Here is a 23,282-nt window from a genome sequence, read left to right as displayed (position 1 = left end):
TATTATTATTATATCATTGATTTATCATTGATTTTACTGGTTGAATGTGATCTGCATTTTGTGATAAAAAGATTCTGTCTTTTTCAAACAGTTGTGGTTTGGTGTCCTGTAAGGGGTTGTTCATGAATTGTATGTACACTAAATTTGCTGATTATCACCTGCTATTCGACCAGTGGGGAATTTTTAACTGATCTCCCATCCGGCCGTGTACATAGTTTCTGAACAGCCTCAGACAGGGGTATATGTGTCTCCATTTCTAGGGTGATTTGATTTCCTTGTGATTATTAATTAGGACATTTATCAGTGAACCCTCGATCTATCAACCCCAGATATTGAAGAAGGGTGTCAAACAAGGTGAAGTTTCGATCGTATTAGTTTTTGAAACTGATTTGTCCTAATTCTTAAATCGCTCTTGAAATATTTGTGAAAGTTTAGAAACAGCCTCTATAATTATTGTAAGCCTAAATATAAAACACTCCTACACATTTATTATGAAGAATTTTAGAATACATTGTACATGTTTCGTTCGTGACAAGATCTTTGGTTAGAAATTTTTCTTAGGCAAATTTCTCTGTCATGTGTTAGTGTTATTAACTGGTTTCGTTTACTGGGCCTTAAACTACTCAGTTGTATCAAAGTAAATGATATTATCTGGCAGTTTATTCCGATCTAGTATTATTGACCACTGGATCCTTCGAATAGGGAGAGACTAATGGCAATTTAGTCCTTTAGTTAAATTAGTGACCAGTTTAAAGGAGGTTTCTCTTCTCGTCGACACCTCCTCATTTAGGCTTTCATTTTAGGGGCTATTTCTCAGCATCTAGTGATTCGAGTTATCATCAGTTGAATGTGTATTCTTAACGTTAATTATATTTTTGAACTGGTTTATAGTATTTTATGCACTGCATGTCAGGATATATATATACATCAACACTGGTTTAGAGTTTCATATCGACACAACTGGGTTCCCGGTGGATTCTAGAAACCATGGTTTACTTTTTAATTCATATTTAATACTAACCGATTATTTAAGGAATTGTCTTATTTTGTAAAGAAAATTATTCGTTAGATTAGTTAGAAAACCAAGGTCAGCTTCGACTTGAAAGTAATGTTCAGTTTGCACAGTTATTAAAGTAGTTCCTATCTTTAATTCTAGTCAGTTTCGATTCTGCCACCTTTGAGAAGAGTCTGATTCAGTTTGAGGGTTGAATTGAGACAAAAAGACATCTATTTGATGCAGCCCGTCAATCAGTTGCACCTCCTCAGACAATCACTATTCGATGGGTAAAGTCTGAATGATCCGATTGCTGTCTGTGGTCAGGTAAAAAATGTAATCAATTTTCAAATGGAACTGCTGCTTCCGGTCCAGAGATGAAACCTGGTGAAGTGTTTTTGGATCAGTTTTTGTATGGATGGCGATTGTCTCGAGGGTAGGGTACAGATTATCCGATAGTGGGCTGATTTTCAGATGTGGAGGCTATGTGCAGTAGTTCTGAGTTGATGTCAAAATGCTTGAAATTTGTGTCAGATTTTTCTCAGAATTCCTTACTCTCTCAGTATTCATCCGTACCTCAATGGTGTAATTTGTCTCTCATGACCAAAGATCGGTCAGTATTAATTCATTATTTATCTTTACACATTCGAAATAACTTTTAGTCCTCGTAGAACACGATTAATCATAGTATTTTTGAAATCGAATTGTACAGATGAAAATGAATACTTAACTAGAATTGAGCATTTTCTACTGAAGTCATTAAAACGCAAACAAAACAGAAAAATAATGTAAATCTGAATTCTGGATATGATAAAAACTGCTGTTTGTGACCAGATTTAAAACTGTTCCGTGCAGGAAAATTAGCTGTAAACATTTTTTTTACGAAAGATCAATGAATTAAAAGTGATGATAAATCTATAGAAAGTTTTCCTTTGTTATTTCTTCAATAATTCTGGATTTCCTATGTAAACTGGAAGCGACCAAATTCCCTCCATCCCTACAACCCCCTAACCATCGATCCCACAGCTGTATATCTCTGTAATTACTGGTACTGATTCAGAGTGGTCCTGATGCTGAATAGAGGATATGTATGAGTGTCCCGACCGTACGGTGCTGCCACTATACTCATCGTTAGCGGGATTTTCATACACTAACTAAAGTTAACTCTGGCAATCGACTTGCTGTCCAGTTATACTCCGTAACCCTAGCTTGCCAGGGTTGACTAACGTTAGTGTATGAAAATCCCGCTAACGATGAGCATAGAGGCAGGACCGTACAGTAAAATGTTGATATCCTAACAAAAGTAATTACTGATACTGACTGATTCAGAGAGATCCTGAATAGAGGATGTACAGGGGTGTCTCGGGTACGAACCCGATAATTACGGATACTGATTCAGAGTGGTCCTGATGCTGAATAGAGGATGTACAGGGGTATCCCGGGTTCAAACCCAGTAATTGCTGATACTGATTCAAAGTGGTCCTGATGCTGAATAAAGGATGTACAGGGGTGTCCCGGATTCAAACTCAAATTACTGATGCTGATTCAGAGTGGTCCTGATGCTGAATAGAGGAAGTACAGGGGTGTTCCGGGTTCGAGAACCAGTAATTACTGATGCTGATTCAGAGTGGTACTGATGCTGGATAGAGGATGTACAGGGGTGTTCCGGGTTCGAGAATCAGTAATTACTGATACTCAGAGTTGTCCTGATGCTGAATAGAGGATGTCCCGGGTTTAAACCCAGTAGTGGTCCAAGTTGTCCTGATGCTGAATGAAAGATGAACGGGGGCGTCCCAGGTTCGAACCCAGTAATAACTGATACTGATTCACAGGTGGTCCTGATGCTGAATAGAGGATGTACAGGGGTGTCCCGGGTTCGAACCCAGTAATTACTGATATTGATTCAGAGTGGTCCTGATGCTGAATAGAGGATGTACATGAGTGTTCCGACCGTACGGTGCTGCCGCTATACTCATCGTTAGCGGGATTTCCATACACTAACTAAAGTCAACTCTGGCAATCGATATGTTGTCCAGTTATACCCCGTTACCCTAGCTTGCCACAGTTGACTAACGTTAGTGTATGAAAATCCCGCTAACGATGAGCATAGAGGCAGCACCGTACGGTAAAATATTGATATCCTAACAAACGTAATTACTGATACTGATTCAGATAGATCCTAATACTGAATAGAGGATGTACCGGGGTGTCCCGGGTTCGAACCCTGTAATTACTGATATTGATTCAGAGTGGTCCTGATGCTGAATAGAGGATGTACATGAGTGTTCCGACCGTACGGTGCTGCCGCTATACTCATCGTTAGCGGGATTTCCATACACTAACTAAAGTCAACTCTGGCAATCGATATGTTGTCCAGTTATACTCCGTTACCCTAGCTTGCCACAGTTGACTTACGTTAGTGTATGAAAATCCCGCTAACGATGAGCATAGAGGCAGCACAGTACGGTAAAATATTGATATCCTAACAAAAACGTAATTACTGATACTGATTCAGATAGATCCTAATACTGAATAGAGGATGTACAGGGGGTGTCCCGGGTTCGAACCCAGTAATTACTGATGCTGATTCAGAGTGGTCCTGATGCTGAATAGAGGAAGTACAGGGGTGTTCCGGGTTCGAGAACCAGTAATTACTGATGCTGATTCAGAGTGGTACTGATGCTGGATAGAGGATGTACAGGGGTGTTCCGGGTTCGAGAATCAGTAATTACTGATACTCAGAGTTGTCCTGATGCTGAATAGAGGATGTCCCGGGTTTAAACCCAGTAGTGGTCCAAGTTGTCCTGATGCTGAATGAAAGATGAACGGGGGCGTCCCAGGTTCGAACCCAGTAATAACTGATACTGATTCACAGGTGGTCCTGATGCTGAATAGAGGATGTACAGGGGTGTCCCGGGTTCGAACCCAGTAATTACTGATATTGATTCAGAGTGGTCCTGATGCTGAATAGAGGATGTACATGAGTGTTCCGACCGTACGGTGCTGCCGCTATACTCATCGTTAGCGGGATTTCCATACACTAACTAAAGTCAACTCTGGCAATCGATATGTTGTCCAGTTATACCCCGTTACCCTAGCTTGCCACAGTTGACTAACGTTAGTGTATGAAAATCCCGCTAACGATGAGCATAGAGGCAGCACAGTACGGTAAAATATTGATATCCTAACAAAAACGTAATTACTGATACTGATTCAGATAGATCCTAATACTGAATAGAGGATGTACAGGGGGTGTCCCGGGTTCGAACCCTGTAATTACTGATACTCATTCAGAGTGGTCCTGATACTGAATAAAAGATGTGCAGGGGTGTCCCGGGTTCAAACCCAAATTACTGATACTGATTCAGAGTGGTCGTGATGCTGAATAAAGGATGCGCAGGGGTGTCCCGGGTTCAAACCCGAATTACTGATGCTGATTCAGAGTGGTACTGATGCTTAATAGAGGATGTACAGGGTGTCCCGGGTTCAAGAACCAGTAATCACTGATACTGATTCAGAGTGGTCGTGATGCTTTATATAGGATGTACAGGGTGTCCCGGGTTCAAACCCAGTAATTACTGATACTGATTCAGAGTGGTCGTGATGCTGAATATAGGATGTACAGGGTTTCCCGGGTTCGAGAACCAGTAATTACTAGGGTACTGATTCAGAGTGGTCCTGATACTGAATAAAGGATGTGCAGGGGTGTCCCGGGTTCAAACCCAAATTACTGATGCTGATTCAGAGTGGTACTGATGCTTAATATAGGATGTACAGGGTGTCCCGGGTTCAAACCCAGTAATTACTGATACTGATGCAGAGTGGTCCTGATGCTGAATAGAGGATGTACAGCGGTGTCCCGGGTTCGAGAACCAGTAATCACTGATACTGATTCAGAGTGGTCGTGATGCTGAATAAAGGATGTACATGGGTGTCCCGGGTTCAAACCCAAATTACTGATGCTGATTCAGAGTGGTCCTGATGCTGAATAGAGGAAGTACAGGGGTGTTCCGGGTTCGAGAACCAGTTACTACTGCTCCTGATTCAGAGTGGTCGTGATGCTGAATAAAGGATGTACAGGGGTGTCCCGGGTTCAAACCCAAATTACTGATGCTGATTCAGAGTTGTCCTGATGCTGAATAGAGGATGTCCCGGGTTCAAACCCAGTAGTGGTCCAAGTTGTCCTGATGCTGAATGAAAAATAGACGGGGGCGTCCCAGGTTCGAACCCAGTAATAACTGATACTGATTCACAGGTGGTCCTGATGCTGAATAGAGGACGTACATGAGTGTTCCGACCGTACGGTGCTGCCGCTATACTCATCGTTAGCGGGATTTCCATACACTAACTAAAGTCAACTCTGGCAATCGACATGTTGTCCAGTTATACTCCGTAACCCTAGCTTGCCACAGTTGACTAACGTTAGTGTATGGAAATCCCGCTAACGATGAGCATAGAGGCAGCACCGTACGGTAAAATATTGATATCCTAACAAACGTAATTACTGATACTGATTCAGATAGATCCTAATACTGAATAGAGGATGTTCAGAGGCCGTACGGTGCTGCCGCTATACTCATCGTAAGCGGGATTTACATACACTAACTAAAGTCAACTCTGGCAATCGACGTGCTATCCAGTTATACTCCGAAACCCTAGCTTGCCAGAGTTGACTAAGGTTAGTGTATGAAAATCCCGCTAACGATGTGCATAGAGGCAGCACCGTACGGTAAATGTTGATATCCTAACAAAAGTAATTACTGTTACTGATTCAGAGATGCTGAATAGAGGATGTACAGGGTGTCCTGGGTTCGGGAACCAGTAATTACTGATATTGATTCAGAGTGGTCCTGATACTGAATAAAGGATGTACAGGGGTCCAAGATGTCCTGATGCTGAATAGAGGATGAAAACAAAGGATGAGAACAAAAATCAATGACTCATAACTTCAGGAAAACATGTTTATTCTAATTTTTACAAAATGAAAGATCGATGAACAGTTACTTGAGCAACAAAACCCTTAAACACACACATTTGACTACCGGTATTACTATTTACTAGAACTGAGTAAAATGTTCATCATTGTCGACTATTTGTATGTGACCGTTAGAATGAAAATTCAATTGATGTAAAGTTAAAGATGAATCAGAGTGACAAGTGAAATTACACAGTGAACATTGTAAAGTACAAATCTCTTCATCTTCGCGAACCTCATACTCTAATAGTTTACACTGATCTGTAGATTCCGTAGCGTTTCCACTCTCAGATTGTTCGTATCTAATCCCGAGTTTCACGATTTTCTCCTCGTTACTCGTCTCGACGCTCGGCGTCGAAATATGAATCGATTCCGATTTTACAAAAACGGCAGTCGCGTCGTCCATGTTTTTATGACGCTGTCGGATGTGGCGATTGACTTTCTGTCGCGTGACTGATTTATAATCGCAGATCGAACACATCCACGGTTTAATATCGCGATGAACCATTAAATGAACGCGTAAAGCCGAACTATAGTTCGTTCTATAACCGCAGAACTCGCACTGATAAATCTGTAAATTCGAGTGAATTCTCGTGTGAACTCGAATCGCGTCTTTACTCGAAGCCGTATACGAACATTGAGAACATTTAAAATCTTTAAATCCCAGATGTTTTTTCATGTGTCGATTGTAATATGATTTTAGATCGGTTGAATATTGACACATCGCGCAGTTAAACAGTTTCACTTTATCTCGTGTCTCCGTCGTGTGTTTGCGTTTAATATGTAATTTTAAACTCGATTTATGACGAGTTGTAAACGAACAACTCGATTCCGGACATTTCATCGCTTCACCTGAAAATACATACATTCAATATTTTAATGAAATTCACTTCATTTCGGATAAAGTGGGTAAAAATCAGCAACTGTAACCCTCAGGAAGATGAGGGGGAACAGGTACAGTATCCAGTCTGAGGGGTGCAGGGACCAGGCTGAGGGGTGCAGGGACCAGGCTGAGGGGTACAGTATCCAGTCTGAGGGGTGCAGGGACCAGGCTGAGGGGTGCAGGGTCGGGGCTGAGAGGGGTGCAGGGTCCAGGCTGAGAGGGATACAGGGTCCAGGCTGAGAGGGATACAGGGTCCAGGCTGAGGGGTCCAGGTTCGAGGCTGAGGGGTACAGTATCCAGTCTGAGGGGTACAGGGACCAGGCTGAGGGGTGCAGGGTCCAGGCTGAGGGGTACAGTATCCAGTCTGAGGGGTATAGTATCCAGTCTGAGGGGTGCAGGGACCAGGCTGAGGGGTGCAGGGACCAGGCTGAGGGGTACAGGGACCAGGCTGAGGGGTGCAGGGTCCAGGCTGAGGGGTACAGTATCCAGTCTGAGGGGTATAGTATCCAGTCTGAAGGGTGCAGGGACCAGGCTGAGGGGTGCAGGTTCCAGGCTGAATGGGGTACAGGGTCCGGGCTGAGAGGGGTGCAGGGTCCAGGCTGAGGGGTACAGTATCCAGTCTGAGGGGTGCAGGTTCCAGGCTGAATGGGGTACAGGGTCCGGGCTGAGAGGGGTACAGGGTCCAGGCTGAGGGGTGCAGGGTCCAGGCTGAGGGGTACAGGGACCAGGCTGAGGGGTACAGGGACCAGGCTGAGTGGAGGCTGAGGGGTGCAGGGTCCCGGTTCCAGGCTGAGGGGTGCAGGGTCAAGGCTGAGGGGTCCAGGTTCCAGGCTGAGGGGTGCAGGGTCAAGGCTGAGGGGTCCAGGTTCCAGGCTGAGGGGTGCAGGGTCAAGGCTGAGGGGTAGGGACCAGGCTGAGGGGTACAGAATCAAGGGTGAGGGGTAGGGACCAGGCTGAGGGGTACAGGGTCCAGGCTGAGTGGAGGCTGAGGGGTGCAGGGTCCAGGCTGAGTGGAGGCTGAGGGGTACAGTAATAAGTACCTGTATGTTTCATGAGATGTGTGTGTAATGAATGTTTTTGACGACAGCTGTAATCACAACCAGGTTCACTACATCTATATTGAAACTCACCTACAAAATATAAACAACAACATCTACACTCAGACTGTGAAAACTCTAGTCTAGTCTAGTACCTAGCCGTCGTTCCACAAACAAGTTGTAGGGAACGACTGGAATTCACACTGTGAAAACTCTAGTCTAGTCTAGTACCTAGCCGTCGTTCCACAAACAAGTTGTAGGGAACGACTGGTATTCACACTGTGAAAACTCTAGTCTAGTCTAGTACCTAGCCGTCGTTCCACAAACAAGTTGTAGGGAACGACTGGTATTCACACTGTGAAAACTCTAGTCTAGTCTAGTACCTAGCCGTCGTTCCACAAACAAGTTGTAGGGAACGACTGGTATTCACACTGTGAAAACTCTAGTCTAGTCTAGTACCTAGCCGTCGTTCCACAAACAAGTTGTAGGGAACGACTGGTATTCACACTGTGAAAACTCTAGTCTAGTCTAGTACCTAGCCGTCGTTCCACAAACAAGTTGTAGGGAACGACTGGAATTCACACTGTGAAAACTCTAGTCTAGTCTAGTACCTAGCCGTCGTTCCACAAACAAGTTGTAGGGAACGACTGGAATTCACACTGTGAAAACTCTAGTCTAGTCTAGTACCTAGCCGTCGTTCCACAAACAAGTTGTAGGGAACGACTGGTATTCAGATTGTGAAAACTCTAGTCTAGTCTAGTACCTAGCCGTCGTTCCACAAACAAGTTGTAGGGAACGACTGGTATTCACACTGTGAAAACTCTAGTCTAGTCTAGTACCTAGCCGTCGTTCCACAAACAAGTTGTAGGGAACGACTGGTATTCACACTGTGAAAACTCTAGTCTAGTCTAGTACCTAGCCGTCGTTCCACAAACAAGTTGTAGGGAACGACTGGTATTCACACTGTGAAAACTCGCACTGCAGGAGACACAGTAACGATTGTAATCTTGATGTTCATAGTAAAGTAGCGCCACCTGTGAGTTGAGATGATGTAACTCACCGGTATGACGTGATGTATGCCGTTTTAACGTCAATGGATCGCCCGTTTTATAACTACAGAACTCACACATTAAATGTTTATTATGACACGTTTTATGTTTGTTTAATCTACTTTTAAACTGCGTAGTAAACGAGCACTGGTCACATGACAGCAGCGGCAGTGCCGATTGGTTGTGTTCGCGTCGATGTTTCATGTACGACTCCACCTCGTTACACGTGTAACCGCAATCATCGCATGTGTAACTAGTTACATTTAATTGTAGTAATCCTGTAGATGTGGTTTCTATAGTTAAGCGTTTGGCTCGCTCGGCCCACGATTCAGGGCTAATAGCCCGACGACGTGGTTTCTCCGTTTTCACATTCTTCTTGCATTTGGAGGATTTCACTGTCAAAGTAGAATCGATTTCTTCAGTAGAATTAACTGCGGTATCACTTGTTGGATGTAGGGGATCCACGGTATCAGATGGATACAGCGCAAGTGCGGTATCATCATCATCATCGTGATGAACCATTGTTGGGTGTTGATTACTGATATATGAATGATCTACCGATGGAATTATTGAATTCACAGCTTGTTTCACTAATTCTATATGTAATGATCTTTCCTCTAGTTGTTCAGTTCTATCTCTCCTGACGCCAGCAGCACGGCCATCGGCATCGTCAATTTGAGTTGATGTTTTTTGACAATCAATTGCTCTATATTGACAATCATCGGGATCTGTTCCAGCCGTACAATTCGTCTTGTGATTTTCTAGTTTCTCTTCTGTTTCATAAAGCCCTCTACACTTTCCGCAGCAATAAAACACGCAGTCCATTGCAATAAAATTGGTTCAATTCAATAAATGTGTGAATACTCCACCACCTAGGACATCCTGCTCCTCGAGCACCCGAGGCCTGTCACGCCATATCGGGGCCTGACACACCATACGGTGAACATAAAATGAAAATCGATTGCTATGCAGGAAATGGAATGGCGACTACGTTCTTGCGGCTTTACTTGAAATATTGGATTAGATATTCACTTGTCATAGATGATTTATTATATACATAATAAGAAGATAAGAAGATTTAAATTATGCAGCTAAATTAGTTGTACCGGTACGCAGTCACCGCGAATAATTTTTGTATTTAAACAGAAAAAAAACTCCCCGCCTTCGTCTCCCTAGAAAATATATAAGATACGAGTTTATTTCCACTTTTATATTTCAAAAAATCTCATAACCAAAAAATTCGCCCGCCCTCATGTTCGGCGCCGGCGAGAGAGGTTTGGATGAGAAACGAAGTATCAACTTTGAAGGGCCTAATTTACTCCTGGTCGAGTCACGGCGGCGGCTAAATTCGGAGAGGGTAGCTGTTGGGAATCAAGTCATTTATTTTACATGCCATGGCCTTATTAAAGTTCCACGATATTGTATAGCTAGCTACTGGCGCGTGTTCAACCCAGTGCAGGAACCTAAGCTCGTAAATCCATTCAACAATATTATAGAGACACAATCGCGGCTTTTCAGAGTTGTTGATATCATTCACACGCCCTATTGAATACGTCACCGGCTGACCACGGTATGTATTAAGCATAGGAAACCATTCATTCACCTCTGCACACTCACACTGTGAACATGCTACCGTGGATTCTCCTCCTGGCGATTTTCGCTGCGCTCCTGCTCCTGTTCCTGCTTCCTGAGGAACGACGTCTTTATGTTTTATGTGTTACTGTTCGTCTCTGTGCTGTCCTGTACTGTTCCGTGTTTATTAACCCGTTCTTTTTTGCAGGTTCTAACCCGTTTTATTTTTCAGGGCCGATTTCTCTGTCGAATTTCAACGTTTGCTGGAACAAAACCTATGTCCGAAAGCATCAGCTCTCCTTCGCCGGTCACATGTCGAGGATGTCAGACAAAGAGTCGGTCAGGAAATTCTGCCCCCTACACGCCCTCATACGGAACACGAAAACCAGGATGACGAGGCCTCATTTCCCCCACCTATCTTCAAAGTGTGCTGAGTGATGTCAATGACAGGCATATCTGTGGGATTGCGCGGGATACAAGTGGAGCGGTTATACTGGATTGTCACGCTACTAGCATTCATTGTGTCCTTGTGACCACCCGGATGAGGGATGATTCTACTGTCACGCTCTTTGTTTCTGGTATTCTGAGTCGGCTGAGGGATGATTCTACTGTCACGCTCTTTGATTTCTAGTTTTAGTGCTAGTTTTCATTGTGTCCTTGTGATAACCTCGGTCAGTGGATGAAGTCTCTCGTCGGCTTGTGAGTGCTAGTTTCATTGTGTCCTTGTGATAACCTCGGTCAGTGGATGAAGTCTCTTGTCACGCTTTTGAGTGCTAGTTGAGATCCTGAATCTCAACCCGGTCAAGCTGGTTGTACTGCGCTATTTGTGTTTCGTGCAATTTTATAGGTGTGTCCGTTACTGACGTCGCCCAGTACATCCTGTAGTTAGATGGGGAATGTGAGGCGTCGTCATCCTGGTTTTCGCGTTCTGTGTGAGGGCGTGTAGAGGGCAGTATATTCCTGGCTGGCTCATTGTCTGGTATTCTCGGCATGTGACCGGCGACGGAGAGCTGAAAAGCTTTCGAACATTAGTTTTGTTCCGTACCAGGTTTTCATCGCTCTTCTCTTTTTTTTCATTTCAGGACTCCCAAGAAGTTGAAGATGAAGATGGTAGAAGGCGACTACAGAAGATGCCGAAAAAAGAATAGCGAACTCCGCAATCTTGAAAGTTAAGTTGATTCACATATAAATTAGGATTAATGATGAAGAAATGTGTGACTACAAAATGTTTTTTCTTTTACTCAATTTCAGCTTCGACGACACCCAAGAAGACAAAGAAGTACTTCGATTTTGAAAAAAGATTAAGTAAAATCGACCGACGATCACACAACTATATCTGTACTTCGATTTCCAAAAAAAAATTAGACAAAATTATCTTCATCCTTGTAAACTTTCGGACTACTTATATGAAAAAAAGACCAAATATTGTAAAATTATCGAAAAAAAATGATGTAAATTCGACCGACGATCACACAACTATATCTGTACTTCGATTTCCGCCTGTTTCGCTCCTGGCAGGTGTGTCACGATCGTAAGGGACACCAACTCAAAAGTCAAACGAGAGCTCATCAACTAAGATCTGCCGATTAGAGAACAGTGCACAGAAGGGGCCAATTTGGATGAAACTCAACCAACCAACTTAATGAACTCAATGATAATGAACCCAGCCATCATAAAAGGTAATTTGATATTTGATACGAACTTAGAACATTTTAACCGATACTAAACCCAGCAAACTTGAAATGTGAGTTGATTTTTGGTGAACCGTAGGTTTGCCTATGCAAATGGTCTGGAGAAGCAGTTTTAATTGAAAATGAATAGAGTACCGGTGTGTCAACAAGGCACAAACATTGGCTGTTGAACCAATAGTGTTGATTTTTGGTGTCATTGTTTGGCTTATATTGAGTTCTCGAGCCCACAAAAATTTCATAGTGATCAAGTTATTTTTAGGGGACTTATTCTTGAAAAACACGTAAAAACCCTGCTTTTTAGCACTAAGTAATGGCACGTTTTCATATATGAGAATTTGCATACTTGGAATTGAAATATATAAAAGTTCAATCCTTCCTGGAAGTGTTGCCGTTTTTTGTGCGACTCCTCTCGATGTACTTTTCGACCTATGGGTCCTCACTTTATAAACCCCCTAAATTTTCTCGCTTCTATATATCTGAGTTGACCTCATTACCTGAGCTACATTGAATGTGATTGGCTGTTTGTTGGATATTCCGGAAATTCCGGGAATTTCTGATGTAATTGGGAAAGCCCATTGGGAAAACCCAATGTGGAACCCAAAACAAAATGGCGGGCATTTCATACGATTAGGTATCGTATGTTCGCTTATAATTTGTTCGGTGTTAGGAATATAACCGAGAAGGCTATTCTAGGTATATCATTTATGGAAATTATTATGATAAATTCTAAATGAAATATTTTGTCATTACAGGATATCTTCTTTTAATCATTGCAGCTAAATTTCAACTATGAGAAAAACCCAGTTTGAGATCAACTACTCGTCCAAAATTGACCAACTGGAACAGTGCACAGATGAGGCCAAATAACTAACCAACTAATAAGATAATCCCCGATAACCAAGCAATCATAAAAGGTAACTTGATATACATGGAATTATTTCGATAAATTATAAATGAAATATTTTTTCATTACAGGATATCTTCTTTTAATCATTGCAGCTAAATTTCAAATATAAGAAAAAACCCAGCTTGAGATCAACTACTCGTCCAAAATTGACCAACTGGAACAGTGCACAGATGAGGCCAACTAGAATCCAATTAATCAACAAACAAACTTAAGATGATCCACGCCGATTATGGACCAAGCAATCATTAAAGGTAACTTGATATACATGAAATTATTTCAATAAATTCTAAATGAAATATTTTGTCATTACAGGATATCTTCTTTTAATCATTGCAGCTAAATTTCAACTATGAGAAAAACCCAGCTTGAGATCAACTACTCGTCCAAAATTGACCAACTGGAACAGGGCACAGATGAGGCCAACTAACTAACAAACTAATAAGATAATCGCTGATAACGACCCAAGCATAAATGGTAACTGGATATATGTGGAATTATGTCGATAAATTCTAAATGAAATATTTTGTCATTACAGGATATCTTTGTTTGCTCATTTCAGCTAAATCCTATCTATATGAAACTGCCCAGCTTTAAATCAACGACTCATCAAATATCTACAAATAAGCTCCGCCCACTGAACAATCCAAGCTTGAATCAAATGCATCAACCAATTGCATCAACCAATTGTTCTAACCGATACTGAACCCAGCAAACTTGAAATGTAAGTCGATTTTTTATGGAAATTATTATGATAAATTCTAAATTAAATATTTTGTCATTACTGGATATCTTCTTTTAATCATTGCAGCTGAATTTCAACTATAAGAAAAAACCCAGCTTGAGATCAACTACTCGTCCAAAATCTACAAACTGGAACGGTGCACAGAAAAGACCAGAACTGAACCCAGCAATCTTTAAAGGTAAGTTGATATACATGAAATTACCTGTATATAGAAATTTCAGTCCTCATATGAACATCATTTCATAAGTGGCTATCATCAAAATCTATTTACCGGTCCACATGGCTGAACTTTTATCTTCACTAGTCTTAAACAGTGATGAACTAGTCCTACTACTGCAATTAATTATTGGGGTTTAAATCAGCAATTGACGTCAATGAATTTTACTTTGTGAAAAACAGGGTAGGGTGGCTTGTAATTTGAAATGACACGTAAATTATGATAAATCTGTCTGAAATGTTTTGCTTTCTTCACTTTGTTTCAGCCAAACTACATCTCGGAAAAATTGGCCTGAAGAAGACACTCACAAGTAGATGAATACTGATCGACCCATTTGCTGATGGAAACTGCAGAAGCCCAGATGAAAAGTTGAGGAACCAGCAACGGATTAATCACTCAACGATGGATTCTTCTACAATCGGTGGTTGATTTCTATAAAACATTAAATGTCAGGAGCAGCAGAGACAATAGTGAATCTTATAAACACTGATTCAAGCGACAAAGCTAATGGATTATCTCATAAACACTGATTCACGTTAAACACTGTTTTAAAAGCAGCAAAGACAATAGTGTATCTTATTAGGAGCAGCATAGACAATAGTGCATGTTATAAACACTGAGATCCAGGAGCGGTGAAGACAATAGCCGACTTCTGTAGTAAAGTATTGATTTTTTTACTTATCACCTTTTTCAAACCAGTCTGATGGATGATATAGTGTTTTCGAGGAAACTATTTGATAATGTTTAATGCAATGTGAGAGTCTAAAAAAAGCTAAGCTCCATTAATGCACGATTTTGGTCTTCGATCCTTGGTCGATAGATAAGACAAGTTAGGTTTGTCACTAGGGGTAAATGGTTGTGTTGAGTGCCTAGTTTTGACTCGTAGGTCTGTTGAGTTAACCTAAACTGAGATATAGTTTCAACATGAATTGTGAGTTTAATCTTCCAACTTACCATAGTTAAACATAGTCAACTGTGGCTATTTGTCCGTGTAGATATCACATAGTTAGGAAACATAGAACATAACGTTAGACCAGTGTTGATGTTCAAATATTAACTATTTGCTGAATTGTAGATGTACAAATTTGATGGCATTGATATTTTCGAAGGTAACCAATTTGAAAAATTTGAAACGAATCGTAGATGAATTCAATATTTCTATGATCAAAAACTATTTATACGGTATGTAATACAGGTCCCACTCCATAGATAGGACAATTTACTAATTAACCAATCGCTTAGAAATTAGCAATCATTCAATATCATATAATATTTGATGAGAAAATCTTCTAGTGTAGATATTTTAGGGCCCCGTATACATTTAGGTTGGCTTTACTTGTAAAGATATATATCAATTAAACTTTATCGTCAGTTAATAGATTTTTTTACAAATAGTATATTGATACATTTATAAACATTCAGGCACTTTACAGTATATATTATATGCTGCTTTACCCATTGCATTAATGAATTTCTGGGGGAAAGATGTATAAAATAGTGTCTAGGGCTCTATCGAGATCTGGTGTAATATGGGGAAATCTATGGACTGCGGGTCTTTTAGAAACCGTACTTAGGTCTCAAGCGCTTTGACAAATCTAGAATGAAACAAAGCTTAAATTGATTCAAATCATTCCCCAGAGCCATACTCTGTGCCTTGTTTTGCGTTATGATTATTGTTTAACTGACAATTATCATGTATATATATAGCTAGGACAAATTGCTCATTAACAAATGGCTTAGATATCCACAATTAAGATGAATTCAATATTTCTATGATCAAAAACTATTTATACATAATACAGGTCCATAATATAAATTTCGTTAAACTGAAAATTTAGATATAGCTGATATATGTATGAGTACATATGATTCAGTCTCATCGACTGATCAGTATTTATATCTCCAACTGCCGTACTTACAGCGACTGGGCATGCTCATGGTCAATATTGCCAAAATTTACCAAAACCTAACTGATTCAAATAATATCTAAAACCATACTGTGTGTCAAGTGACGCGTAATAGATATTGTTTAACTGACAATTAGAATCTTAGATGATTTACTCATTAACGTATTACTAAGATATCTACAATTAAGGTAAATTCAATATGTTATGTGAAAATATTTTTAATTCAGGTCCATGGACATTTAAAGCTGATACATGTGTATCTGAGCACATTTATTTATCTGTATCTAAAGTGAACCTATTGTGTCTTCATACAGCTGTATTAGTTTTGATACGAATTGCCAAAATCATTTAACGCAGATTTACTTCCGATCGAAGGGAGATAAAACAAATCTGTACGTGCACAAATACATTCCTGAATTTGGAAGGGGGAATATTTCAATTTCACTGTGTATGTCAGATTGAGAGCCTTATTTTGACAGGATATCCTAAACTTAGGTCTTATTCCTCTTGCTAATAGCTCTCTTTTACTAACCCCTCTCCTTCAATCTATATTCCAGCATCATGACTCGCACCGCACCAGGGAGGTCCAGTCATAACAAGGTCTTTCGGTCCTTATACACAGTGTACTGTAAAAGGGAAGATTATATAGCATTCGGCTAAGGGAATTTCTAATTTACCACTAAAAATGTGCTTTTATCTTTATTTCTGATGAATTCAAATAGTGATGAATTCAACTGACAATTAAAATATAGCTAGTATGATTACTAATTAACGGATTGCTTTAGATATCTAGAAGATTAATCAAAATCAATTCAATATAATGCATGTAAGTGAAAATTATTTCAAAAATAGCGCAGTGGATGAGACGACTGTATCGTGCAATGTCGTCTGCGTCTAACTGGGCCACATGTGTGTGGGATCTGTTGAATCAGTTAGGTTTTGGGGAATTCTGGATCAAACTAGGTATCAAAAGCTCTGATGCAAAATTAGCTGTTTAAATAGTGATCAATCCAAATTTGTACCGGATCTTAAATTCTTCTAGTGTAGAAAATTCAATAATTTAAATTATAGAGGACATTAGTTGACTGATTATAGGTATCTACGATGATGATTAATTCAGTATCTTCATCTCAAAAGTGCTCAAATCCAAACCATAGGGGTTGATAAGACAATTGTATAATTTAATATTGGTTGCTATCAAAAGAATACAGGAAGTGTAACTCTGGCTCTTGTGCGAAGGATTTATTGAATCTTTAAAAAGACTTTGCTGAATTCTGGATTTATCAAGGTGTGGGAATGATTCAAAGTTTCTTATTTCTAAATCTCGATGAATTGAAATAGGCAGAAAAAAGTTAACCTTGTAATATAGATATCCAAAATCTAGATGTTTTGTAATAGGCAGAAAAAAAAAGTTAACCTTGTAATATAGATATCCAAAATCTCGATGTATTCAAATAGGCAGAAAAAAGTTAACCTTGTAATATAGATATCCAAAATCTCGAATTTTTTAAATAGGCAAAAAAAATTAACCTTGTAATATAGATATCCAAAATCTAGATCTATTAAAATAGGCAGAAAAAAAGTTAACCTTGTAATATAGATATCCAAAATCTCGATGTATTCAAATAGGCAGAAAAAAAAAGTTAACCTTGTAATATAGATATCCAAATCTAGATGTTCTGAAATTGGCAAAAAAAAAGTTAACCTTGTAATATAGATATCCAAAATCTCGATTTATTCAAATAGGCAGAAAAAAAGTTAGCCTTGTAATATAGATATCCAAATCTAGATGTTCTGAAATAGGCAAAAAAAAGTTAACCTTGTAATATAGATATCCAAAATCTAGATGTATTAAAATAGGCAGAAAAAAGTTAACCTTGTAATATAGATATCCAAAATCTAGATGTTTTGAAATAGGCAGAAAAATAAAAGTTAACCTTGTAATATAGATAACCAAAATCTCGATGTAATAAATTAGGCAGAAAAAAAAATTAACCTTGTAATATAGATATCCAAAATCTCGATATATTGTAAAAGGCAGAAAAAAAGTTAACCTTGTAATATAGATATCCAAAATCTCGATGTAATAAATTAGGCAGAAAAAAAAGTTAACCTTGTAATATAGATATCCAAAATCTAGATGTTCTGAAATAGGCAGAAAAAAGTTAACCTTGTAAAATAGGCAGAAAAATAGAAGTTAACCTTGTAATATAGATATCCAGAATCTAGATGCTTTGAAATAGGCAGGAAAAAAATTAACCTTGTAATATAGATATCCAAAATCTAGATGTATTAAAATAGGCAGAAAAAAGTTAACCTTGTAATATAGATATCCAAAATCTAGATGTATTAAAATAGGCAGAAAAAAGTTAACCTTGTAATATAGATATCCAAAATCTATATGTTTTGAAATAGGCAGAAAAAAGTTAACCTTGTAATATAGATATCCAAAATCTAGATGTATTGTAATAGGCAGAAAAAAAAGTTAACCTTGTAATATAGATATCCAAAATCTCGAATTTTTGAAATAGGCAGAAAAAAAGTTAACCTTGTAATATAGATATCCAAAATCTCGAATTTTTGAAATAGGCAGAAAAAAGTTAACCTTGTAATATAGATATCCAAAATCTAGATCTATTAAAATAGGCAGAAAAAAAGCTAACCTTGTAATATAGATATCCAAAATCTTGATGTATTCAAATAGGCAGAAACCTTGTAATATAGATATCCAAAATCTAGATGTAATAGATTAGGCAGAAAAAAAAGTTAACCTTGTAATGTAGATATCCAAAATCTAGATGTAATAAATTAGGCAGAAAAAAAAGTTAACCTTGTAATGTAGATATCCAAAATCTTGATGTATTAAAATAGGCAGAAAAAAAATTAACCTTGTAATATAGAATTTAACTCATGAACCAACCAAGACAATCCTAGCCGAAAAAAAGGTAAGTTGATTTACATGGAAATTATTATGATTGATGTTATATGAAATAATGTGTGAATACAGGATATTTTCTTTAACTGCTTTCAGCTGAATCACATCTATGAGAAAAAGCCCATACTAAGATCAACAAACCTTAGCCGATACTCGGCAATCTTGAAAGGTAAGTTGATTCACATGGAAATTCTTATGATTAATGTTATATGAAATATTGTGTGAATACAGGATATTTTCTTTAACTCTTTTCAGCTGAATCACATCTATGAGAAAAAGCCCATACTAAGATCAACTAACCATCTAGAATCTACTGATTAAAACAGTCAGCAGAATGAATCCAACTTGAATTTAACTGCTGAAGTCCAGATGAGAAATTCAGCCAGCATCGATTTATCGCTCAATGATGGAGTTCTTCTACAATTGGTGGAGCAGAGATAATGCGTGTCTTATTACAATTATTCAGGAGCAGCAGAGATAATGCGTGTCTTATTACAATTATTCAGGAGCAGCAGAGACATTGCGTATCTTATAAACACTTATTCAGGAGCAGCAGAGACAGTGCATATCTTATAAACACTTATTCAGGAGCAGCACAGACAATGCGTATCTTATAAACACTTATTCAGGAGCAGCACAGACAATGCGTATCTTATAAACACTTTTTCAGGAGCAGCACAGACAATGCGTGTCTTATAAACACTTATTCAGGAGCAGCAACGTCAGTAGAATATGTGAAGTATTGATTTATTTTACGTATTACCTGTTTACAAATCAGTCTGATGTGTAACATGGGTTTACAAAATTCACTGTCAATTTGAAGGGGCGGAATAAACTAAAGAAATAGTTGATTAGTAGTTGAAATGTTGATTAATGAAAATTAGGTAATTTGGGCTCTAGACCTGAGAAGGAACTATTCATATTTGAATATTTCAATAAAATGGCATCCTCCTGATTCTTTATATTGATTAGGCAAAGTGTTTAGATTTGTTAAGCAGATGAGTCATTTAAGTCCTTAAAGTTCCTTCTTGGAGTCTCATAAAATTAACGCTCCATTAATTCATGGTATTGATCGCGTTCAGCGACTCAGTTTGACTCGTAGGTCGGTTGAAATACACGTAAATTGAGATATAATATCGACAGGATCGTTCAGATAATCTTCATACTTTAGTTAAACATAGCTTTCCTTAATTTGTAATAATGACATAGTTCATAGGATGAATTACTCTCTTAGTCTTTATTCGATTATTAATATTAGAAATAGTGATTCATTTTATATTTCCTGTGAGTGAAAATGATTTGCATAGCTTAAATATTCAAAAGGGAGAACGTAGTCAGTTAAACAGTTGCAACTTTTAAACGCAATAAAAGATGCTGGAACGTTATTAGTTTGAACTCCTGAACTCGCCCAGCAAGTTTATGGACTTTGAATAAAGATATATTGAAAATGACTCCTTGGCCGAAAAGTGAAGGGCCGGGCCTTTAGTACAATCAGTATAGACTGGCTACGCCCCCCGAATATCATCACGTAGTTTAGACTAAGCAGTGTTCTATGTACAAACAGGGAAGTGTAATGAGATGGAACACTCATTGCACTTCCCTCGTACAAATAATAAGTATATATACCAAACTGTTGATGTGTTTTTTGATGGCATTAATTTAAGGCCCATAAAACCGATTTGACTTGTGAGTCTAATATCTTGATTTTCACAGAGTTTTAGCATTGAGCTTCCGTGTAGATAAGTATAGCTTGGTATATGAAAACTTATATCTTAGTACATTGTATCCACAGAGGTATAAGAGAGGTATAGCTAGGAGTAATGTGATATAAAGGAATGATAGATAATGGCCAGCAATGATTTTGATCGTTTTAATTTTGTTTATAGCTGTTTTAACTTCTTTCATTGTCATCCATATCATAAGGTTGAGTGGCTTTCATACTAATCGGGTTGTTTTATAATAAACTATTATTTAGGTGCAGCAGTGAATTTGTAGCACTTTTTTTAAGTGAGCCCATAATTTCACAGATAAAAAATTCCTGATGATGTAGATTGTAATAAATAGTACAAAATACATAGAACATAATTAAGAAAAATACATAAAAAAACAATTAATAAGAAAATACATAACAAAAAAAAACAAATTAAATTATAAGTAATAAAAATAAACAAACAAGTAAAACTCTATATAGGGCCTTCATCATCAGGCATTTTTTCTAATCAACTTAATATAATTATTAAAGGTTCTTCTTTCATAGAACAACCTTCTCTGTGTTTCCCAACCTCTTGAGATCCTTTCTGTTGTTGTTTTAAGCATTCTATCGGCTCAGTAATAAACAAAACAAATAACCATAAACCTTAACTAAATCAAACACACTAAAAAATAACTGTTTCGATAGAATGCTTCAAATAGCTGATGAAAGATCACGCGTCCTTTTACCTATATATCACACCCTATCACTGCTGTATCTGTTAATTGTTTTAGGGATAATATCTGGGAGATACATTTTACTTTTTTAGAAAGAATGTTAAACAGCTTTAAACGTGATTAGTTATCGATGTTATTGTCATGTTTTCCCTGAAATAACGTTGTATTAAATGAACGAACTGATAATGTTTGAAAATCTCAGGCAAAGTTGGAAAAACTCTAGTTATCTTGTAAAACTCTAGTTATCTTGTAAAACTCTAATTATCTTGTAAAACTCTAGTTATATTGTAAAATAATTTTAATGAAAATGAAATTAAAGATCGATTAGCTTATCTCAAGCCTTCCAGAGTGAATCTTCAGGTTTTATCTCTTATTTTAATGCTTTTATGTTGAACTGTTTTTTTCAAATACAGTTCACCCATTGGTTAACGAAGAACTGATAATTCCTCGAATACAAAGCAAAGTTTGTAAGATTTCAGTTTTCTTGTAAAAATAATGTTAATGAAATGAAATTAGAGATTATTTGAATGAATTTGTGGTTTTATGTCCAGCTTTAATGTTTATATGCTGGAGATATGTTTTGCAGTTTTTTGTATAAACAGAAATCTTTCTAACATTTTCATTTGGTGAATAGTTGATATATGATTGAATGCTTCATATTTCATGAAATTCTAGCAAAGTGTCACACGCCTAAGACTATTAATTTTACATCCTGAATTGTCAAATTAATAGTCTTAGACATTCAGACTAGTCCCAATTGTCGGTGTTTTATGGATCAAAGTTTACAATTCTTTGTGTAATTTTGTTATTTTCCTATTGATTCAAATTGTATGAATCAGTTGCAGTGGAAATTTGAATAAAAACCTTGAAATACCTTGCATGATATGTGATATTAAAAGCTAGTAATTTTATATTAATAAGTCATTATTATAAGGCTAAAAATGATACCTTGTTTTTCCTGATCGGTCGGGTCATTTCATAAATCAATGAAATTTGTAATCAGTTAATTTCTATCTGCCGGGTCTGTTATGGTTAGCTTGATCATGATTTTAAAGTAATACCTTAGTAGATAGGTGGCCGGCCGAGTCAAATTTTAAAGAGTAAAAATGTAAATCAGATCGATTCATTAAATCTTACGCTTTCCAGGGTATTTGGCCAGGTTTAACTCTGGTTTTAGTGCGGGGAGCCATGGACTCCAACAGTTTAGAGTCCATGGTTGTAGGCCATAGACGTTTCTGTTTTGAGTCTATGTATGGACCATGGATGTATAAACTCTAGTTTATAGTTTATACGTCCATGGTTGGACTGTTTTTGAAATACAGTCCACGTGTTTGAGGAGCTTACGTTATAATTCCTCGAGCACAAACCTGGCATTTTGTATAATTGTTGTATGAGAATAAATATGATTGAAATTCTTTATCTGTTTAGCTGCTGTGAACTTTGTTAGTTCACCAGTCAGTGGTTTTTTGTTATCTTACAATCCACCTCTTTTTTCAACCCAATATTCCCACCAACATTGTGCGGAGACGAGTATGTTCGGAAAACATGATAATCGAAAATTGGCAATACAGCTTACCACTTCAAACCGGGCACACTAACACTTGTTGACCAGTTAGAAGCGAGTGTTGAGCTGCCGAAGAGTAATTACGAAATTAGCAATCTTTTTGATTGTCACTAAAGCACTCAGGGGCGGATCCAGACCGTATTGCCCAATACATTGTACGGTCTAAAATTTAAGTGCCCTTCGGCAATATTTTGTGACGGCATATATATTTCACCTCCCGCTAATTTGATATTTCCACTGATGATCGGTTTGATTTTTATATACAGTAACAGAGTCCTGAATAGTTAACTTTTCCTTTAAAAGTTGACGTAAACCCACCTCAGCCGAAACGTGTTTTCATTCTAATAACTTATCTCATATAAAGTTTGAATTGTGGGATTTC

The 23,282-nt window shown here is 38.2% G+C and overlaps 1 protein-coding gene and 1 long non-coding RNA gene across 2 annotated transcripts; one reads left to right on the top strand and one right to left on the bottom strand.

The window, feature by feature from the left end:
* Positions 1–5,940: 5,940 nt before the first annotated feature.
* On the bottom strand, positions 5,941–9,834 carry LOC141905720 (uncharacterized). Its single transcript, XM_074794708.1, has 3 exons — positions 8,950–9,834; positions 7,893–7,982; positions 5,941–6,821 (listed from the first exon to the last, which is right to left on the bottom strand). The coding sequence occupies exons 1-3, from the start codon at positions 9,761–9,763 to the stop codon at positions 6,052–6,054; spliced, it is 1,674 nt and encodes a 557-aa protein (XP_074650809.1). The 5' UTR covers positions 9,764–9,834; the 3' UTR covers positions 5,941–6,051.
* Positions 9,835–13,239: 3,405 nt separating this feature from the next.
* On the top strand, positions 13,240–15,184 carry LOC141905950 (uncharacterized). Its single transcript, XR_012619286.1, has 5 exons — positions 13,240–13,359; positions 13,445–13,582; positions 13,668–13,829; positions 13,917–14,028; positions 14,333–15,184. It is a non-coding gene; the product is annotated as an uncharacterized LOC141905950 (long non-coding RNA).
* Positions 15,185–23,282: the final 8,098 nt, after the last annotated feature.

Source organism: Tubulanus polymorphus, chromosome 5 (assembly GCF_964204645.1).
Source record: "Tubulanus polymorphus chromosome 5, tnTubPoly1.2, whole genome shotgun sequence".
Classification (NCBI taxonomy): domain Eukaryota; kingdom Metazoa; phylum Nemertea; class Palaeonemertea; order Tubulaniformes; family Tubulanidae; genus Tubulanus; species Tubulanus polymorphus.
The sequence above is the reverse complement of the archived record's forward strand: the minus strand, read 5'-3'. Positions and strand labels throughout refer to the sequence as shown.

What these genes read in the sequence shown, in the direction of transcription:
- LOC141905720 (XM_074794708.1), bottom strand. Translation starts at nt 9,763, where the DNA reads ATGGACTGCGTGTTTTATTGCTGCGGAAAGTGTAGAGGGCTTTATGAA. An exon ending in GCATACATCACGTCATACCG is followed by an intron (nt 7,983 to 8,949) that starts GTGAGTTACATC and finishes TATATTTTGTAG; the next exon opens with GTGAGTTTCAATATAGATGT. An exon ending in ACATCTCATGAAACATACAG is followed by an intron (nt 6,822 to 7,892) that starts GTACTTATTACT and finishes ATGTATTTTCAG; the next exon opens with GTGAAGCGATGAAATGTCCG.